Raw genomic sequence first — 22,513 nt, 5'->3', positions numbered from 1 at the left:
CTTCTAGCACGGCGAGAGCTTCGGCTCGAGTTTGTTTATTCACTCTAGTATTCTCTGTCCGCGGCGATAGAGCGACAGGACGAGAGAATTGGAAGCGTGAGGTAAAACTCTGTCCGCGGCGCTTCTAGCACGGCGAGAGCTTCGGCTCGAGTTTGTTTATTCACTCTAGTATTCTCTGTCCGCGGCGATATCGCGACTGAACTAGAGAAGAGGAAGACTGAGGAAAAACTCCGTCTGTCCGCGGCGCCTCCTCAGCGCGACGGTACAGTGACGAGAGCTTCGGCTCGAGTTCGCCTATTCACTCTAGTATTCTCTGTCCGCGGCTGTAGCGCGACGGAATGAGAGAAGAGTGAGGACAACTCTGCGGCAGCGGCGGAAGAAGAGCCACGGCGGCGGCAGAGTGAAGAGAGCTTCGGCTTGAGTGTGCTCATGTCCTCTAACATTCTCTCTTTCCGCGGCGCTATTCAGCGCGACGGGACGAGAGCAGAGGGAGAGTGAGAAGAGCTCCGTCTTTCCGCGGCGCTTAACGACGCGGCGGAACGAGAGAGTCCTCGAGTAGAACAAGCCTGTAAGCTCTAGAAGTGGCGTTGCAGCGGCAACACACACACAAACACATATAACACTCAACATAGACACAGTTTAAAGGATATATAACGCCGGATGGCGTAGCTGGAACGGCAGAGAAGGCGGAGAGGGAGTCCGTCGTCCTCAGCTGCAGGTTCCGCTGGTGCCTTTTCAACGGCGGTGCTTCTTCCGGAGACCAGCGAAGGTATCGCTGAAGGAGATAAAATCTGACACCTATGGCGAATTAGGGTCTTATATAGCCTCCTGTATGCAAATATAAGCACCTTTTTCGGCGGGCTTCTGGAACGCCCCCCATTGGTTCGTTCCTCTCAGCCGCCTCACCATAGGTTCCTGCAGTTGCCGCAGCCCGGCCAATCAGAGCGCTCCTCGCGCTGGACTATGGCCGTGCAGCTCACTGCGCTTTACATAGATACCTTTATTAAAAGTTTTGCTTCACATTCTCGAGAAAAGGAGTTTTTCCCATACGTAATACGAGGAACCTCTCTCGAAAGGGAACACACAAGTGCAAAGACATCGATGTCCGTTTTAAACCAATTTAAAACGGACATGCGACCACTACATGCCACATAAACATAGTTGGCTTTCAGTCAATGAAGATGGTCTTACCATTAGACGCGGTGAAGTCTATTGCTACAGTGAAGTTCAGCTGTGTTCTGTTTCAACATTGAAGAGTCACAGTCAAAAGTTGTAACCAATGCAGTATATAATCACATGGGTACTTGATTTGCTAATTTACATGTCCATGGTGTAATACACTACAGTTCAAAGGTTTAGGGTCAGCAGGAAATTAATACTTTTATTCGGCAAGAATTGATTAAATTGATCAAAAGTGACAGTAAAGACATTTCTAATGTTTCCACACACACACACAAAAAAAATTCATCAAAGAATCCAGACATTGACTATAATACCAAATGTTTCTTGAGCAGCAAATGAGCATATTAGAATAATTTCTGAAGGACTGTGTCAGTGAAAGCTGGAGTAATGATGCTCAGTCTCCTGGCCTCAAGAGGCTCAGTGAAAACTGACGCTAAGGCTAGAGACTGTGGTCTTTAGGGTCCTTGTTAGTGCGCCTGCCTCCCATGCACGGAAATGCCGTTTCGAATCCCGCTCAGGGGTGTGCTACCCAAAAGCATTGTTAAATCATTGTTAAGTCCAATCGTTATCAGGATAGTTCAACGAGTCAGTGTTTCCCAAAACAATATTTCAAATAAACATTTGCAAAGTTGCGTGGTTGGTACAACCGCTAATAGTTTCTTGTTTGCACGACGTGGACTTAAAGACTCTCTGGGGTAAACATCTAGTTTTTGATGTTGTTTATATATCTATGTGTTGTTTTTAATATGCTTTCAGACAAACCATGTGCAAATTCATATCAACACCATTGATGAGTATTTTCTTTTCCTGTATTTTCCAGTCCAGTGAACCAAAGATTTCAATAATTTGTAATCACCAGTGTGTCTGACATCACAGACTACCTTGTATCCAATCACGTCAACGTGTGATATGGAAAACAGGAACATGGTTTGTGTAACATTAGCAATAAATTATTAGCTGTGTGATAACGTAAACAAGCAAAAGGCTAATCATATTAATCACCAGTTGGTGTCCAAAGTGGTAAAGAGCTATATCTTTGTGCAGCATTTACTACAGTAAAGTTGAGCAAGTGGGCCTCGGAGCTGGTGTGAGTGAGTGGAGGCGGGGCTAATTTGCATATTCATGTTCACATGCACTAAATAAAGCAAGGGTGTAAATTTGGATAAATAAACCTAAAAAAATACCTGCCTAGAGAGGAAAAGAACACTTTGAGTGCATTTACATGCACGTTCTTAAGCCGATTGTGCCTAAAGGGGGTTGCACAACGGACGCGCACATAATATACGCACATGTTCAATTTTAAATCGACTTCTGACAGAACCTCAAGAGCTGCACGATGGGTGTATCTTGTAGCACAGGGTGAAATCATTGTACATTGTATGTACAATGCATTGTATGTACATTGAATATTTGAGGGAAATATAATATACATTTAATATAAAACCTTGAAATGGTGCTGTGGCACGGCAGAATTTTAAACACCTTCCTGAGTCGCCGCGGACAGGCACCGAATGCCGCCGCCGTTGTGCGTACACTCATTGAAAACAGAGTTCGAATTTTAAAGACATGACCCCCTTAAAGAGGTCGCACACCGGACGCGAAGCACAGCACCGGGCCACGTCTTTAAAATATTGAGCGGCCCCATATTAACCAAATGGTATGATCCTGGTTTCATAACACCCGTGAAGATTCAACTGAGAAATTGGTGGTCGAATCCGGCTCCGAATATCGATGCATCAAATCTTCGACTATTAGGGGCGTCCCTAGTGTAAATAGGAATGGGTATGATTAATCGACGATCGATAATTAAAAGTTAAGAATTTCATCCTGTTAATTTGTTATCGATTAATCTAATGCTTTTGTTTTTATCTAATGCAGGTTGCATTGTGTAGTGTGAGTCTTGAAGCAATTTAATGAATTTCACTGTGTGGTAGCAATTAAACATTTTACCATCAAGGTGCAATATTTGACACCATACTCAGTTATCGGTGATCTTCCGTTTTGATTTCAAAAGAATACTCATGAAGAGGTCACGGCGAGGTGTGGCGTGGGACTAGCCTAGAAATCTAGACGCACCCTAGCGGCAGCAAATATAATCTGCCTGCGACTGTCGTCTAGGAACTCTAAATACCCTTCTGAGCTGTATTCCCCTAATTCTTGCCCGGGCCAATCACATCGTGTATAGAGTCGGTGGGCAGGGCCATAATGACGACAGCAGAGTTGCGTTTGCGTGCTTCTAGTAAACACAGAAACTGGCGAACGGCGGTCTTTCGAATCAGCTTTGACCGCGACTCTGGAAGACTTGGAGTTGAGCTTTTCTCTGAGAAAAGAACAAAGAACGGCACTGAAGTCATTCTTTAAAAGGGAAGATGTGTTCGGAGTTTTGCTGACCGGATACGGCGAATGTTTAATCTATCAACGAGCTCTGTTTCACCTTCGTTGCTCTGGTTGGTGTAGCACTATCATATCGCGTGCAGAGGGAGTTTGAAAGACAACCGTTTATCCCGCCCCTCGGATTGAGCTGTCAATGGTGAGTTTCCAGACCAAACATCTTGATTTGGGTCTGGCTTCTCAGGCTAGCGTGGGACCATTTTGATTTAAAAAACGAAATAGTTCACTGCAAATATTGTGCTGCCGTGAATAAGTACAACACGGCCACGAAATGATCTACCTCTTAAGCTCCATTTGTTAACAGGTTAAAGCTTGCACACTGCCTGCATGACGTGCAACGTGCAAACGTGTGCATGTTAGAAATAGAACCGACGCCCATTTTTCACGCAACACGCAAGCGTGCTGGAAGCGTTTCCACGCAAAATAGAATAGGATGAATAATAGGAAAATAGAATAACATGTTTCTTTGTCATCTTGACATGAACACATTAAAAAATTAATTTTTTATGTTTGAAAGTCTCTAGGTTAACATAAATGCAGATATAGGCCTAATGGTAATTTATAAAAAATAAACATAATTGGCGATTTTGAAATATTGCAACTGTTACAAAACAAAATATTCTGTAGCATATTTTGCCATCAATGTCTTTGCTGTATCAGTAGGCTATATATATTTATGTTTAACATGACGTAATCATCTTGTAATAAAGGTCTCATTGAGGAAAAACTCACTGTATTTTTGTTTTCATTGCATTCTTGAATAATAAAATTTAAATAATTCGGTAACACTTTACGGTAAGGGTACATGAATTATCATGAATTCATGCATTAATTAATGTATGACTTATGCATTACTACATGCATTTATTTCTCATGAATCATCAGGAACTAGCAGGAATTCAAAGTCTTTCATTCATGACTTCATGGATGAACAACGCCTTAATTAAAACATTAACTAAGGTGAGTACATCATCATACATTATGGTTTATTAAACATTGATAATAATCATTAATGCTTCTTGAGCAGCAAATCATCATAAGAGAATGATTAGTGAAGGATCATGTGACATTAAAGACTGGAGTAATGATGATAAATTCAGCTTTGATCACAGGAATAAATTAAACTTTACTATATATTCACATAGAGAACAGTTATTTTACATTTGAATAATATTTCACAATATTACAGCTTTTTTGTATTTTAATAACATAAACGCAGCCTTGGTGAGCAGAAGAGACTTTTGAGTAGTGTAAATATAATAAAAGGTTGGCCTGTGTGTTTGGTATGATAGGGGGCCCAAGCTCATATTCTTTCATAGGGCCCAAAATTGCTAGCTACGCCCCTGTCTCCCAACCGCTCCCTGCAGGCAGCTCTAGGATCCTTGCTTTCCCCATGTGCTATCCTTCATTTGAAGATAAATTACAGTTAATATGTATAAAAAATTGTGAGGACTTTGCCTCCTCATTTTAAAACACCACTGCACCACTGATACAAATGTAATCATTTACGTCTTTAAGTTTGTCAAGAGAGTTGTCAGTCTCAAACAAATTCATTAAAAGAAGTTATTACTCCACCACTTGCGTGACATTTTTAACCAATGTGGTTGAACGACAAATTTGCGACAATGTGGTTTTGGGAAACAGTCATGACTAGCTGATGCATCATAATATAGTAGTTAAGCAGCGAGTTAAATTGTACAGAAAACGCACCCCTAAATGGTAGAACTGGACCGGTTATATAAGCATACAAGCAAAAATTTAATTACAAATATCGTAGTATTTGGTTTGTCCCCCTTTTGTTTTAATAACAGCAGCACTTTTGCTGAAATATCTGACCCATATTATCCATGCTTCAAAGGAAGCAAGATGTCTGACCTTTAGTACAAAGGAGTTCACATGCTCAATGTCACACATTTCATTAGTAACCTAGAAATAGTCCAGAATCCATATATTATAATCCAAATATGTCCTTTACATTTCCAATCATTTGTTTAAAAATGTATAAAATATTAATTATTTATACATTTCCAGGTTTTAATTTTATTAGATGTTTTGTGGACATATTTTAGCCTTTGGATGTTACTTTATATATATATATATATATATATATATATATATATATATATATATATATATATATATATATATTCATAACAGACACAAAAAATCTATAAATGCATATTTAAATTGCTAGTAGACTATGTTGAAACTTTGAGAGAACACAAACTACTTAAATTTCTATGATGCAACGTTCCGAGAGAGCTATCAAAATGCTTCTAACCTGGCTACATAATAATTATTGTACCATGTTACCATATACCATGTTACATAATAAATAAATAAATAAATGAATAAATGAATGAATGAATGAATGAATGAATGAATGAATGAATGAATGAATGAATGAATGAATGAGTGAATAAATAAATATTCTTGTTTTGTTTTTATTCACAAACATATGTTTTTTTTATATCAAGTCAAGGCATAATTAAAGGTTTAGTTGTAATTAAAAGGCAAGCATATGGTATGACATACTGATATACTGAATCATCGCCTTGATTTCAGTTGTTTGGAAATGAGTTTGTGATGTTTTCTTTAGCAAAAATATTTTTACATTTTAATCAGGGCTGTCAACAGATTAAAAATGGGCTCTCAGAATGCATGGATTGGTGATGCAGATTTCCTTTATAAAACATGAAGGTTTTACTGCAAGCTTTAATGGCTCCAGTAATGGAGCATTGTGTACATTTCTTGCATTTTATTTTAAATAATCACATTAAATGAACTTGTGAAATTAAAAGGCCTAATTTTTATATGATCTGTCAAACTATTTGACTATTACTGGGTTACTGGGCAGTGGGCACACACACAAAAAAACTGATATTCCTACAGTGCATTTGATTAATATTTGTATCAGTATTCAACACACATGCTGGTAATGCCTGAAAAAAAAAGAATGGTAAGTGAACTGTCCTTAAAGCTCAATGACAATAAGATCCACTCTGGTTTATTGGTATTGTCTTGAAGGCAAGATATTCAGATTGACTAACTATAATTCCACAAATGGTTTACACGCATGCCTGATCCAGCTACCCTCTAACCAGTAAATCTGTGGATTTCTCCAGCCTAATTTATCCAGGGAATTTTTAAGGGGCACTCACCCGCCCCGAATGAAGTCCACAAACGTGTACTCCGATTCCACTTTGAAGGACAAAAGTGTTACCTAGAGAGAGTGAAAGAGAGAGAGAGGAGAGATAATGGAAGTCATTATGAAAATAAATCAGAAGAGAAGAGCGCTTGACAGGTAATTCATCCACACGTACCGTGCCGGAGTTGACGTATTTCTTTTTCCTTCCTTTCTTCTTAGGATTCAGAACCTGAAAGAAACAAAAAGATGCCCATCAAGCATTGCTGAAAGGAATATGACATATTACTGAAGTGTCCGCATATGTTTTTCTTATGATTCATTTTTGGCACATTTATGAATACGGCCCACGTTGCTCTCCCATTACTTTTTAAGAGGCATTAGATATGTTAGATAAAAAATATTATCTAACAAAAGATTATCCTGACATGAAAAGTAGGTTGTTTTAAACATTAAATGTATGTATCCTTCATCTTCTTAGTTTTATATAACAATGAAAATCCTACAACAATTACAGCATTTTGATTATAAATTGAAATTATATTTATTGAAATTTTTATGTTATTAAAACTCAATACTTAGCTGTCCCACATTTTCAGCGCAAACATGTAAATGCATAATATATACACACACACAAAATTCATATAATATTTCTACATTCTTTTTCACTTTTCCAAAGTCGCAAGCCTAATTTTTTACCCTATTTATGTTTCTTAAACAAGTCAAAACAACTATAAAAGAGCTAAAGTGGTGTGTTTTTCAGAGCTCAGAAATCAATCAGTCATATTAATCAAAATGAATTTGTCCAGCACAAAAAACTGTTTTTTACCTCATAAACATTGAACTGGCTCTGTCCACGAGACAGCTCTCTATAGCTGGTTGTAAACTCGCCGATGAAGTCATGACTAGAGAAAAATGAAAGCGTTTACTTGCCTGAGGAATATTTAATGAACATTGCATGAGCATGCTGAGAAGAAATTATTTTGGCTAATGAAAATTTGACTCGAGTTATTCTTGTTATACAGGATAATTTATGTGTTCATAAACAGAATATTTACAAACCACAAGGGGAACACAAGCCACGAAGAATGACATACCTTCCATCTCTGTCCCAGTCGTAAACATCAACCTTCACTGTTCTGGAGAGATTACGAACAAATCAAACCTCACAGCAAGCCAATATCTAAAATTAAGTGCAGACAGCCTGAATTTTCTCAAAAGGTCAGAGTATAACGGCAGCCTGGTGAGTCCACAGAGCCAGTCCAAAATAACACCAGCACCGGCCGCTGACTGTTGGGATTATTCCCACTGTCACAGATACAGCTGCCCGTTTCCACAGCTCTCGGCACCAGCAGTGTTTCGTTTCAACACCTCAGAGCTCAGTACACAAGCCTCAGGGATGCTTTAAACGTGCAACAAAAAAATCTAATCTTCTCAAAAAATCATAAAAGTAAAGGTACTGGCTCTCAGAATGCACTCAATAACATAATGCATAATAAAATCAATAAAAAATCAAATCAAATCAAAACTGATCTTTACTAAAGCATTTACTTATTTAATATATTGACTGTATTAGGGTTGTCAAAATTATCCACCAACACTAACTTAATATTTAACATGGTTACTGCATATATCCAATATGGAAAAATTAACTGAATGACTAGTAAAAACATTGTGAGATTAATTACATTTATCTATTAATGCTTGCATACAGTCAAACCAAAAATTATTCAGACACCATATATATATATATATATATATATATATATATATATATATATATATATATATATATATATATATATATATATATATATATATATATATATATATACAGTCTTGTTCAAAATAATAGCAGTACAATGTGACTAACCAGAATAATCAAGGTTTTTAGTATATTTTTTATTGCTACGTGGCAAACAAGTTACCAGTAGGTTCAGTAGATTCTCAGAAAACAAATGAGACCCAGCATTCATGATATGCACGCTCTTAAGGCTGTGCAATTGGGCAATTTGTTGAATTAGTTGAAAGGGGTGTGTTCAAAAAAATAGCAGTGTGGCATTCAATCACTGAGGTCATCAATTTTGTGAAGAAACAGGTGTGAATCAGGTGGCCCCTATTTAAGGATGAAGCCAACACTTGTTGAACATGCATTTGAAAGCTGAGGAAAATGGGTCGTTCAAGACATTGTTCAGAAGAACAGCGTACTTTGATTAAAAAGTTGATTAGAGAGGGGAAAACCTATAAAGAGGTGCAAAAAATGATAGGCTGTTCAGCTAAAATGATCTCCAATGCCTTAAAATGGAGAGCAAAACCAGAGAGACGTGGAAGAAAACGGAAGACAACCATCAAAATGGATAGAAGAATAACGCCTCGGTTACGACTGTAACCTCGGTTCCCTGAAGGGGGAACGAGCGTTGCATCGAAAGACGCTTATGGGAACGCTTGCGTGATGAAGTCATGAAGCACATGTGAAATCAGTCCAATAGTGTGAGGGCACGTCAGAGGCGGTGACGTCACCAGGAAGTATAAAGCCTGCCCAAAACACAACCGCGCTAGCTTCGAAGTCTGAAGTAGTGCTTTGACAGGCATGTAGGAGATATGGCAGTACGATGCAACGCTCGTTCCCCCTTCAGGGAACCGAGGTTACAGTCGTAACCGAGGCGTTCCCTTTCAGGGGAACTCCCGTTGCATCGAAAGACGCTTATGGGAACGTCATACCAACGCCACCATAGCGAGACGTGCCTGTCCAGTGTGCAGAAAACAGCACTTAGAGAGACAAGACCCCAGACCCTGGAGTAGAGTCTAGGTCCAGAGAGTAAAACCTAACGAATGTGTGCGGTGAGGACCAGCCCGCCGCATCACAAACGTCTTGAAGGGCCACTCCTGAAATAAGAGCCTTAGAGGCCGCCATACTCCTCGTAGAGTGAGACCGGACGGCCAAGGGGGAAGGCCGTCCGACCGACTCATAAGCCAGTGAGATAGTCTCAACCACCCACTTGCTCATTCTTTGCTTAGATGCCGGTGCTCCCCTGTTTGGGGGCCCAAAGCACACAAACAGTTGGTCAGTCTTACGCCACAAGGCAGCTCTGTGGACGTAAGCATCTAAAGCCCTAACTGGGCAAAGCAAATTACTGTTCTCCTGGTCCGGATTGAGAAAAGGTGGAGGGCAGAAGGCCTGCAGTACAATAGATCTAACTACATGAGTAGGGACCTTAGGAACATAACCTGGCCTAGGATGAAGGAAGGCCTTGACCATGCCAGGTGCAAATTCCAAGCACGAGGGTGCCACTGACAGAGCTTGAAGATCTCCTATCCTTTTAAGAGAAGAAATAGCGAGAAGGAATAACGCCTTTAACGTAACAAACTTGTCTTGAACCTCCTCCAAAGGCTCAAAGGGAGCCTGGGAGAGGCCCTGGAGGACCGTTCCCAGGTCCCAAGCCGGCACCCTAGTGCGAACTACAGGCCTCAGCCTAAGAGTACCACGAAGGAAACGAGACACCAGTGGATCTTTACCCACCGACATACCACCCAGAGGAGTGTGGTAAGCACCAATAGCCGCCACGTACACCTTTAAGGTGGAGGGGGAAAGACCTGCATCAAACCGTTCCTGCAGGAACTCCAACACTGTACCCAGAGGACAGTGAACTGGATCCTGGTGACGGTTCCTACACCAGGAAGTGAACACCGTCCACTTCAGGGCATAGAGCTTCCTCGTGGAGGGAGCCCTAGAGTGCAGAATGGTCTCTACCACATTGGTAGAGAGACCCGAACTCATGAGCTGGGCCCCTTCAGCGGCCACGCCCACAGGTTCCATAATTCTGGACGGGGATGAAATATTGATCCCCCTGCTTGGGACAGGAGGTCCCTCCTGACTGGCAACTGAAGTGGATGCCCATCGAGGAGAGACACTATATTGGGGAACCAAACCCTGCCCGGCCAACGCGGGGCTACTAGAATAAGGCGCACCTGGTCCCTGCGAATTATCTCTAGAACTTCCGGGAGTAGAGCGACCGGGGGAAAAGCATACAGACGCAGCCTCGGCCACGCCTGTACCATGGCATCCACCCCCAGCGGAGCTGGATGCGTGAGGGAAAACCAGAGTGGACAGTGAGACGTCTCTCGAGACGCAAACAGATCCACTTGGGCCTGGCCAAACTCTCTCCAAATCTGCTCCACCACGTCGGGGTGGAGCCTCCATTCCCCGGGCCTCAACCCCTGTCTCGACAGTGTGTCCGCTCCTATATTCTGGACCCCAGGAATATAAGCCGCTCTGATAGAGAGAAACTTCCCCTGAGACCATAGGAGGATCTGGCGTGCCAGCTTGCATAGCGGACGTGAACGCAGACCCCCCTGGTGATTTATATAGGCTACCACTGCCGTGTTGTCCGTGCGGACTAGCACGTGCTGGCCCCTGAGGTCTGTGAGGAAATTCCTGAGGGCAAGAAAGACCGCCAACATCTCCAGGCGATTGATGTGCCATGAGAGATGACGGTCCCCCCACAGACCTTGAGTCGAGCGACCCTCCAGGACCGCTCCCCACCCCGTGAGAGAGGCATCTGTCGTTAGCATCCTGCGACGACCAGAAGCCCCTAACACCGGACCTAGGGCCAGAAACCAAGGTTTTTTCCACATAGACAGGGCCCGTAAGCAGCGCCGCGTGACCCTGATCATGCGAAAGGGGTTGCCCCTCGGGGAAAACCCCTTGGTTCTGAGCCACAACTGTAGGGGTCTCATGTACAGCAGTCCTAGAGGTATCACGTTGGATGCTGCTGCCATGAGACCCAACACTCTTTGAAATTGTTTTACAGTAAGTGACTGGCCTAGTTTTACTTTCTTTACTGCTGACAGTATGGATTCTATGCGTGCTGGTGACAGGCGTGCCTGCATCAGCACCGAGTCCCACACCACTCCCAGAAAGGTGGTCCTCTGAAGTGGAGAAAGCACACTCTTCTAGTGGTTCAGCCGCAAACCCAGCTCCTTCATATGAGCGAGAACGACATCTCGATGCCGAACCGCTACCTGATACGAATGCGCTAAAATCAACCAATCGTCGATGTAATTCATAATGCGAATCCCCTGGAGACGCAGAGGCACCAGGGCTGCATCTACGCATTTCGTGAAAGTGCGGGGTGAAAGTGCTAGACCGAATGGAAGCACCCTGTATTGGTACGCTTTCCCCCCGAAAGCAAACCTCAGGTACTTCCTGTGATATTGAAGGATGGATATATGGAAATATGCGTCCTTGAGATCTATCGTGACAAACCAATCCTCGGATCTGATCTGTGGCACGATTTGTCTCAGGGTTAACATCTTGAATTTCAGTTGCATGACCGCCTCGTTCAGCACCCGAAGATCCAAAATGGGACGCAGACCCCCACCCTTCTTCGGAACTATGAAGTACCGGCTGTAAACGCCGGCTTCCCTGTCTGAGTGAGGTACATATTCTATGGCCCCTTTCTCTAACAGGGCTTCCACTTCTAGCTCCATTACCAGAACCTGCTCGGGGCCCACCAAGTAGGTAAGACCCCCGAAAACCTGGGCGGGCGAGACCCGAACTGTATCTGATACCCTTTCTCTATCGTATGCAGGACCCAACGAGAAATATTTGGCAGTAGCTTCCACGCCGCCAAAAATTTTTTTAGAGGTACCATCCTCTCGAGAATGGCTTCTGGTTTCTGTTGAGCTGCCAGGACGGCGCCCTGTAACGGCGAACCGGCAGGGAACACCTGAACTGGCTGCTCTAGGACCCTCCTTGGAGGGGGCGTGTTCCCCAGGACCACTACCTTTCGGGGTGGACCCTGGGACGCACGCTCGTCGGAGACTGCTGCGCCCTGTAACACCAGAGGTGGCAGGGTTGGCAGAACGGCCCCCGGAGGGCGCCGAAGGGAGACAGGCACCGTATAATGAGGTGTACTCTGCCTCCCTTCGGGGGAGAACGCCCCCATAATCCTGACCCCTCGGGCGTCAGGACTTCTTTTTAGCAGCCTTCTTGGACGCAATGACGGTCCGTAGATCCGTCTTACCCCTCGAAGGCTGCGGCAGACTGCGCTTCCCCTGTCCCCAATCTTTTTGAGGGGGAGCACGAGAAGCCACACTCTGCTTTTGTGTGGCACGGTATGAAGAGCCAGCTTTTGATGTTTGGGGCTGCTCTCTGTGCTCAGCAGCCCCAGTGAAATGTGAGCGGCGGGGGAGGAGTTTCTGGAACGCTACCGCTTGTTTGGATGCCTCCTGGAACCTGTCGACCACCGTGTTTACAGTGTTGCCAAACAGGCCCGAAGGAGACATGGGCGCGTCCATCAGAAAATTCTTATCTTTCTCCTTAATAGAGCTCAAATTCAGCCAGAGGTGTCTCTCAGTAGCCACCAAGGCTGCCATAGAGCGACCAATAGATTTGGCCGTCTCCTTGGCGGCCCTGAGAGACAAATCTGTGGCCCGACGTAGCTCACACACTACTTCGGGCCCAATACCCCCGCCCTCATCCACATCGCTCAGTAATTCAGCCTGGTAGGCTTGTAGCAGCGACATCGTGTGTAAACATGCCGCTGCCTGACCAGACGCTGAATAAGCTTTACCCACTAAGGCAGAGGTGGTGCGTACTGGCTTAGTGGGTAATGCCGGGGCCTTTAGGGAAGATGCCGACTCAGGGGATAAATAGCTTGCTAAATTATCTTCTATTTTAGGCATCTCCCCATAACCGTGCTCTTTATAATTCATTATAGTGGAATAGTGTGATGTTTGTGCACTATACACCCTATATGAAACCGGTTTTTCCCATGATCTTGACACCTCGGTGTGAAGATCAGGGAAAAATGGTAGACCCCGGCGTTGAGGCTGTGACCGGGTTGGCAAAAACCGTTCGTCCAACTTGCTTTTTGAACGAACGTCCTGCCTGTCTGCGGGCCAGTCAATGTTTAATCTCTCCACAGCCCGAGTCACAACCTCAACTAGCTCTTCAAATGCCTGTGATTGAGGAGGCGGATCCTCTACTTCTCTGACACTAACACTCTCCAGCTCCTCAGAACTGGAGAGCTGCATCAGAGGTGCCTCCCTCGGGGTGGAAGTAACCGCAGTGCGTGCTTCCAACCCCAGAGAAAAGGCACTGGATCTATCAGGTGAGGGAAGAGATAAGGCTGAGCCCGTCTCTATCCCCGCTGATAGATCCACTTGCGAACCCCAGGACTGTAATCGCCGCTGTGCCTCGGCAGCAGCGGGACCAGAGCCCCGGGGAACGCGAGCCCAAACGTCCTCGCGAAAGAACGCCAGGCGGGATCGGAGCGTCCGTAAAGGAAGCGCTTCGCAGTGCCCACAGCCAGCGCCCTCGAGCGCTGACCGTGCATGCTCCTCTCCCAAACAAGCAACGCAAAGACTATGTGTGTCCCCACCCGAAAGGAAGCGAGGGCAAGGGTGCACACACACTCTAAACTGCTGCTTTTCCGCCATAGTGTTGAAAAAGAGTTACTTTACTAACTATCAAAACACTGTTTTTCACTGATCACAAAGCGCTACTGAAGACAACAGAAGCTGGCGCGGTTGTGTTTTGGGCAGGCTTTATACTTCCTGGTGACGTCACCGCCTCTGACGTGCCCTCACACTATTGGACTGATTTCACATGTGCTTCATGACTTCATCACGCAAGCGTTCCCATAAGCGTCTTTCGATGCAACGGGAGTTCCCCTGAAAGGGAACCAGAATGGCAAAGGCTCAGCCAATGATCACCTCCAGGATGATCAAAGACAGTCTGGAGTTACCTGTAAGTACTGTGACAGTTAGAAGACGTCTGTGTGAAGCTAATCTATTTTCAAGAATCCCCCGCAAACTCCCTCTGTTAAAAAAAAAGGCATGTGCAGAAGAGGTTACAATTTGCCAAAGAACACATCAACTGGCCTAAAGAGAAATGGAGGAACATTTTGTGGACTGATGAGAGTAAAATTGTTCTTTTTGGGTCCAAGGGCCACAGGCAGTTTGTGAGACGACCCCCAAACTCTGAATTCAAGCCACAGTACACAGTGAAGACAGTGAAGCATGGAGGTGCAAGCATCATGATATGGGCATGTTTCTCCTACTATGGTGTTGGGCCTATTTATCGCATACCAGGGATCATGGATCAGTTTGCATATGTTAAAATACTTGAAGAGGTCATGTTGCCCTATGCTGAAGAGGACATGCCCTTGAAACGGTTGTTTCAACAAGACAATGACCCAAAACACACTAGTAAACGGGCAAAGTCTTGGTTCCAAACCAACAAAATTAATGTTATGGAGTGGCCAGCCCAATCTCCAGACCTTAATCCAATTGAGAACTTGTGGGGTGATATCAAAAATGCTGTTTCTGAAGCAAAACCAAGAAATGTGAATGAATTGTGGAATGTTGTTAAAGAATCATGGAGTGGAATAACAGCTGAGAGGTGCCACAAGTTGGTTGACTCCATGCCACACAGATGTCAAGCAGTTTTAAAAAAACTGTGGTCATACAACTAAATATTAGTTTAGTGATTCACAGGATTGCTAAATCCCAGAAAAAAAAAAATGTTTGTACAAAATAGTTTTGAGTTTGTACAGTCAAAGGTAGACACTGCTATTTTTTTGAACACACCCCTTTCAACTAATTGCACAGCCTTAAGAGCGTGCATATCATGAATGCTGGGTCTTGTTTGTTTTCTGAGAATCTACTGAACCTACTGGTAACTTGTTTGCCACATAGCAATAAAAAATATACAAAAAACCTTGATTATTCTGGTTAGTCACATTGTACTGCTATTATTTTGAACAAGACTGTATATATATTTATATATATTTGTTTACTAGTAGGTGCAGAACACTGTATTTCATTTATATAAGTGAGGATAGCAAAATAAAGTAAACTGTGACATATTTTATTTATTTCATTTATACACAAAAACAAAGTTATTAACAATTTGGGATCAAAATTATTCAGACACTTTCATTTGACACTTTTTGTTTTGACTATGTTTTGCTTAAATGTTTTTATTTTATTTTATTGCTAATGCAACCTTTTACACCACAGACTAAACAAAATAGGTTGACCTAAATAGGTATTATCTAATAGTGTACTTAAACTGAACAGCTGACAGCTGATTGGTTGATCATAATCAGTTTCTATCATACCTTTCTATTAAAGTTATCTAACATTATCAAGATTAATTTGTTCTGACAATTTAACTCTGGAGTTCTTGTCATTTTATTACCATTTTCTAAACTATAGCGAAAAAACTGATAATGTAACAAAATGGTGAAGGTGTCTGAATATATTTTGGTTTGGCTATTTAGTGAAACAAATGAATATTTAATAACCAGAATTTTCTTTGGAACAACATATAACAATTAGTAGTTACAGAAAGACCAGGAACATGCATTAAGACAGTAATTTTGATTTTGTATCCTATTAAAGTAGCCCTGCAGCAGTAAAGCTTTTAAAGAGGCTCACCTGTCATAGTCTCCATTACAGAGAGCTCGCACTGGGATGGTGAAGGGCTGCCACACAGGGTTCAAAGTATTCTTTATCACCTCCGTTTTGTGACAGATAGTGAACCTACAAAAGAGCAAAATCAAAAAGGAAATCTTATTTAAAGGCGTGTTATGACACCTGTATGGTTTTCTTTGAAGGAATCTGTTTGAATATGAATACCAACCAACTACAGCAAGCATCAATAAAAGTGGTTAACATCAAGAGCAGCTTATGGTGGTCATGAAGAGCCTCTTGGGTTTCACAACACAACCAACCATAACCCTCAGTTATGATTTAATTGAGCCAACACTTAGAGATTATTTTATGTTTTATGGGTTTTTATGTTCAGTCTGGGAACATTAAGCTAACAGCATGTCCTAATCCTTGCATGAAATCCTTGTTTTCACCATGTTCCTTCTTCCAGAACAGTTTCCTAAAAAGATACAAGCATGTATAAGTTCTGTTTCACTTTTATATTAAATCTGACATATGTTCCGATTGACTGATATTTTTTGGCTATCAAATGTTTGTGGGAATATATGACCATTGTTCTAGAAGCGCATTTGTGAGGTAAGACACTGATGTTGGGACGAGAAAGCCTGGCTCGTAGTCACTGCTCTAATTCATCCCAACAATGTTCTGTTGGGTTGAGCGCAGGACTCTGTGCAGGCCAGTCAAGTTCCTCCACACTAAACTCACTTATACATTTCTTTATGGACCTTGATTGTGCACTGGTGTGCAATTATATTGGAACAGGAAGGGGCCATCCCCAAACTTTTCCCACAACGTTGGGAGCATGAAATAATCCACAATGTCTTGGTATGCTGAATCATTAAGAGTTAATTTTACTAGAACTAAGGGGCCAAGTCCAACCCCTGAAACTTTACACATGGCACAATGAAGTCTGACAAGTACCGTTCCCTTGGAAACCATCAGACCCAAACTTGTCCTTCAGATTGCCAAGCAGAGAAGTGTGATTGGTCACTCCAGAGAACACATCTCCACTGCTCAAGAGTCCAACCCATTCCAGCTCTCTACACACTGTTCTTAAGCTAAACAAAGCTTTGAGGTCTGTAGCTATTGAGCTATTGAAAGTTTGTGACTTCTGTGCATCGTGCACCTCAGCATGCGCTGACCCCGCCTTGTAATTTTACATGGCCTACCACTTCATAGCTGAGAACAATGAATACTCCTTTAAGCACCCATACTCACGTGCCATCTTCATTGCTGCGGTAAAACACCAGGAAGGGGTCAGACTTTCCGAAGAAATCCTTTTTGTCCAATTTGTTAGCACAGAGTTGCATGGTTGCAATGTCCTGTTATAAAATACTTTGATTACTTTGGGATAGATGGGAACACAATATTCCTAGAGCTATCAAAAACAAACAAGGTGCACAAACAAGCAAATAAAACACATGCACTCCTGACTCTGAGTCTTTAATACTAGCACTATTATATCCAACAATGCATTTTAATCGCTGGCCTTAGTTAAAATCTCTCCGGAGCAGGAGTTCAGGACACAACAAAAGAAAAATACTAGGACAAGCAATCATCCACAGAGAGGACACACTCGTGTTAGAGGAGAACAGCAATTGGTTCATACATATTAATGTTGAGCAGAGGTCTCCAGTGTTTAGCTATTTATTGGTGGCTGTTCTCTTCAGAATACCAGATCTCTGGGGAGACCCTCAAGACCAGGAGGGAAGTCACACATGCAACAGATTTAATTGGATCTTGATAGAGAGAGAGAGAGAGAGAGAGAGAGAGAGAGAGAGAGAGAGAGAGAGAGAGAGAGAGAGAGAGAGAGAGAGAGAGAGAAAGAGAGAGAGAGAGAGAGAGAGAGAGAGATAGAGAGAGAGAGAGAGAGAGAGAGAGAGTGTGTGTGTGTGTGTGTGTGTGTGTGTGTGTGTGTGTGTAGGAACTACGGTCTGGGTGACACAACGGACGGACAGCTCATCTGCCTTTTAAAGCGGCCCATCCCTCTTGGGGAGGAAGAAGCTGTATTTGAGTTGAACTGTCACGGCTTTCTGCCAAACACTCCCTGTAGCTACATACTATTTACAAGGACACAGAGGGACAAAATTGAATATATATACATAATATTGCCATCTAAAATGATATTTATCTGGGTTTTATGAACTGGCTGAAGGCTGGACTGGAAAGAGATTTAAAACGGGTTTTAACATGATTGGGACAAAAAAGTGGGCCAAATGCTGCACTTGGCATGATTTTGCAGTCTTGCATCGATCGTTTTAAGTCTTTATGGGTGCGTGATTAAATGTGTGCGGGGAATCTCACAAAATTACATCCAGGTCACAGGTCACCCCGAAATCTTCTTTCGTTTAGTCTTTTTGCACATTGTGACATTATTTTCAGAAGCATTAAGCACATTTTCCCCCTCAACACTAACGTTCAAAAGTCAGATTTTTTTTATTTATTTTTTTATCATAATTGTTTTATACTTAAAATAAATAAATGTTTAAATGTAATTTAATCCTGTGACGGCAAAGCTGAATTTTCAGCATCAATATTCCAGTCTTTAGTGTCACATGATCCTTCAGAAATCATTCTAATATGATGATTTGCTTCTCAAGAAACATTTTTGATTATTATCAATATTGAATTGCTGCTTAATATTTTTTTGTGGAAGCCTTGATATATTTTTAGGAAAACACTTCTATGATAAAAAAATAAATAAATACTTTAATATATCAAATACAATTTAATTTAATTTATTTATTTTTCAATAGCGAAATATTTATAATTATTAAAAATATAGAATTTTAATGCAAAACAAATCATAATAATCCTAATGTTTTGTTGACATGGCATTTTCACTGTCACACAAGATAAAAATTAAATTTAAATGCAGTAAATGGTTAAAAATGTATTTGTCTTACATGGACCAGTTTTTTTTACATTTTTGAGCCAAATCTCAAAATGGTCCTATGGTGTGACTGTCTCAAACATGGTTTAATAAATTACAACTTTTATAAATTAAAAAGAAAAGCAAACAAATGTTATTAATACATCAGGCATCATTTTATTATGTATAATTTTACATAATTATTTCTGTAGTATAAAAGTATAAAAGTTAGTGACCCCTTATATTCTCTCAAACATCAGACTTCACACTTCATAACAAATTTATTTTTTCTGCAAAACTAGTGTTTTACAAAAAAGGCATTTTTACTGCTTATTTGTCAGCTACCCATACATTTTAAATCAACAAACAGTGAATTAAAGTGCAAAACATTTATGAATACAATATATCAAATAAAATATATTTTCATTTTTATTTTTTATATTAGCAGTAATGTGAATTAGGGAAGAAAAGTGCTAATTACAATAAAAATGTTGTAATGCAAAACAAATCTTAATAGTACTACAAGCTTCCTTTCCTTTAAACAAAATGTTTTTTTTTAAAGTTATTTTTATTCTTTAGATTTTGAGATGAAATATGCCCCATAATGAAATATGACACATGGTCGATTACTGTGACTAGAGACATCCACAATGGATTAACATCTAAAATCTAGATGTTATTTAGCTTTTTCTGTCTCTCAGAGATTCACCTCTGATATTTAAATACAATGCTTTAGGCATTCATCTTGATAAAAGACAGTAGCCTCCTATTGTGTGTGTGTGTGTGTGTCTCTCTCTCTCTCTCTCTCTCTCTCTCTCTCTCTCTCTCTCTCTCTCTCTCTCTCTCTCTCTCTGTGTGTGTGTGTGTTTGTGTGTGTGTGTGTGTGTGCTTTGTACTGACCCTGCAATTGCTGAGTTCCTCAGCTGTGAAGATAATGTTCCCGCATTTCTTCCCTGGAATGCCCCTGAGAAAAGATAGATAAATGCTTTTAAACTTTCAATAAAATGTGGGTTTAACGTTTTAAAGACAAGAGTTCAAGTAAAACCCTCATGAAGACGGGCACAGTTATAAGCACACTGCGAGCCCACTCAAAATCAGGACAAATAAGGCGACTCCATTTTTGTGTGCTTTTCACCGAGTTGCTGGCGTGCTTTTTGCTGCTAAGAGCTTTCTCCGGAACAATTCGATTGCACTGGCGGTAATAGTGGGCCACTTCAGCCGCTGAATAGCCCACATCGAACCTCTGAAAAGAACATGATTCACCTGAAAAGAGGGAAAGTGTAGGGAATGAGGGGGAAAAGGTGATGAGGGTTAGCTAGAAAAAAGATTAAAGGCTGAGAGGTGAGGACTGAAAGACTGTTTGAGGGAAAGGAGAGAGATTCTGTGAGGGGAAAAAAAATATTGACGGAGCATTATAAACACAAAGAAAGACATCATATACACATTGATTTTGATCTTAATGAAGTTCACAAACTATTTCACTTGCATAGACTGATGTACTTCTGGGTGAAAGCGGATTTTTAATGAAATTGACTGGTTTGTGAAAACCAAGCACTGAAAAATAAGTGGGTTTGTTGATTTTGATTGGAGCGGAAAGAGTTTCAGAGTTAGAGCAAGTTATTATATTATGCTTTAAGGAAAGATTTTTTTTCTTTAGAATAACATGCACTGATGAATCGTTCAAAATGATCATTCAATAGGGTCAATAGGGACTCTAATTGGACATGATACACACAAATGGGTTGTCATAAAATTATAAAATGAGATGATTGATTCCGGCTCCAAAGATCCGTCTCCATGGCCACAGAGTCTCTTCCCATTCTGTGGTCTTATATCATATTTGCATTTGATTGGCTAAAATGGGATTCCCAGGGGAGCAAATAACACCGCAACAGCTGAGTGGCAGGTTAGCCTGATACTTTAGTACAGCCTTTGACCCTCCATCCATTCACACACACACACTCATGCATAAACGCACAATGGTACGCACACATTCACCTGCTGACCACCTGCAGGGTAGAAATCCAGTTAAAGCTCAGGGATGCCAAATAGGAATATAGACTGAAGGACATCTAAGACAGGCAAGCGTCCCACCACGCTTCTCATCTCCCCCCTCCTGAGACATATGTCAGATCCAGACATGCAGGTAAGATTCAGTGAGGCGGATCTGCCATGGAGAAGGCTAGAGGTGGCATGGAGGCTGAAAATGACTCTTGCAGTGGGAAGTGTTTTATTAACTTATCTCCAGTTGGCCAAGCTGTAATGAATGCAATTATATAATAGTTTTTAAAAATACATTGCTGTATATTACTGTTTTGAAAATTTCACAGTGCAAAGTGAAAAAAGAGAAAAGAACACCACGAGTATCACGAGATCCTCTGATGCCAACTTTCATTGTGTGCTAGTAACTTTCTTGTTGATGAGATTGTTATAGAAATCTTGCTTTTTTGTGTTGACCAAATAATTATTTTCCACCATAATTTAAAAATATTTAAAAATCAGACAATGTTATTTTCTGGATTTTTTTTCTCATTCTGTCCCTCATAGTTGAAGTGTCCCTATAATGAAAATTACTTGCACAATTGGTGGCTGACTCAATATTGGTACACAATCCATCAATTAAGGTTAGAAGAACTGCTGCCAAACATATAACATTATAGAAACATAATAATCACTGCAATAATGATCAAATCATAGAATTTGTGAACCAGCAGATCTGAGTCACATGTTCTGGGGATGCCCTAGATTAACAAAATTCTGGTCAGACATTTTCAGAACATTTTCATTTATATGCAAGAAAGCATATACACCAGATCAAGATCTTCCATCTTTGGTGTAGTGCCAGAAGAAATGCATCTAACCACTAATCAAATAGAGCTCATCGCCTTCTCCACTTTATTGGCTAGACGCCTGATTCTTCTTAGTTGGAAAAAGGCAATGCCCCCATCTCATAAACACTGGGTGAAAGAGGTGATGTCATATCTCAAACTTGAACACCTTAAATATACTATCCGAGGTTCCTCTGGAAAGTTTTATGCGGTTTGGCAACCCTTTTTATCCTATTTTGAATTTTCATTAGGGGTGGAATAGTATAATTCCCACCCTGTTGGCATATTATTATATAATTTATTATTTCTTTGTATTTATTTTATTTTTATTTATTTATTTATTTATTTATTTTTTATTTATTTATTTATTTATTTATTTTTGGGTTGTTGGGGTGCGTCTGTGTGGGTATGTGTTAAGATGTGGTATATGTATATGGATCTGAATTAATGTTGTATGTATAAATGTTGCATAAGGAAAATCAATAAAAACATTTGTATAAATCATAGAATTTGCCTGAGCAGGATGTGCACACTCATACAGCGCATTTTTATTTGGTGAATAAGTATCTTCTGACTGGAAAGGATACAAGAAAGTGGGCAAACACTGCAAGACATCGTGTTAGAGATATTAAT

At 41.3% G+C, this 22,513-nt stretch overlaps 1 protein-coding gene across 2 annotated transcripts in view; it reads right to left on the bottom strand.

Annotated features, from left to right (window-relative positions):
• cpne9 (copine family member IX) overlaps positions 1–22,513 on the bottom strand; it is a 78,630-nt gene that overhangs the window by 16,693 nt on the left and 39,424 nt on the right. For both annotated transcript variants that reach the window (XM_067445751.1, XM_067445752.1), the window contains 8 exons: positions 19,953–20,016; positions 17,399–17,502; positions 16,166–16,270; positions 7,816–7,857; positions 7,548–7,623; positions 6,897–6,950; positions 6,735–6,796; positions 1,192–1,238 (listed from right to left, as the gene is read on the bottom strand). In XM_067445751.1, coding sequence (XP_067301852.1) covers positions 1,192–1,238; positions 6,735–6,796; positions 6,897–6,950; positions 7,548–7,623; positions 7,816–7,857; positions 16,166–16,270; positions 17,399–17,502; positions 19,953–20,016 — 554 coding nt within the window. The remainder of the gene's footprint in view (positions 1–1,191; positions 1,239–6,734; positions 6,797–6,896; positions 6,951–7,547; positions 7,624–7,815; positions 7,858–16,165; positions 16,271–17,398; positions 17,503–19,952; positions 20,017–22,513) is intronic.

This window comes from Pseudorasbora parva, chromosome 6 (genome assembly GCF_024679245.1).
Source record: "Pseudorasbora parva isolate DD20220531a chromosome 6, ASM2467924v1, whole genome shotgun sequence".
Classification (NCBI taxonomy): domain Eukaryota; kingdom Metazoa; phylum Chordata; class Actinopteri; order Cypriniformes; family Gobionidae; genus Pseudorasbora; species Pseudorasbora parva.
This window is presented reverse-complemented; position numbering and strand designations above follow the sequence as displayed.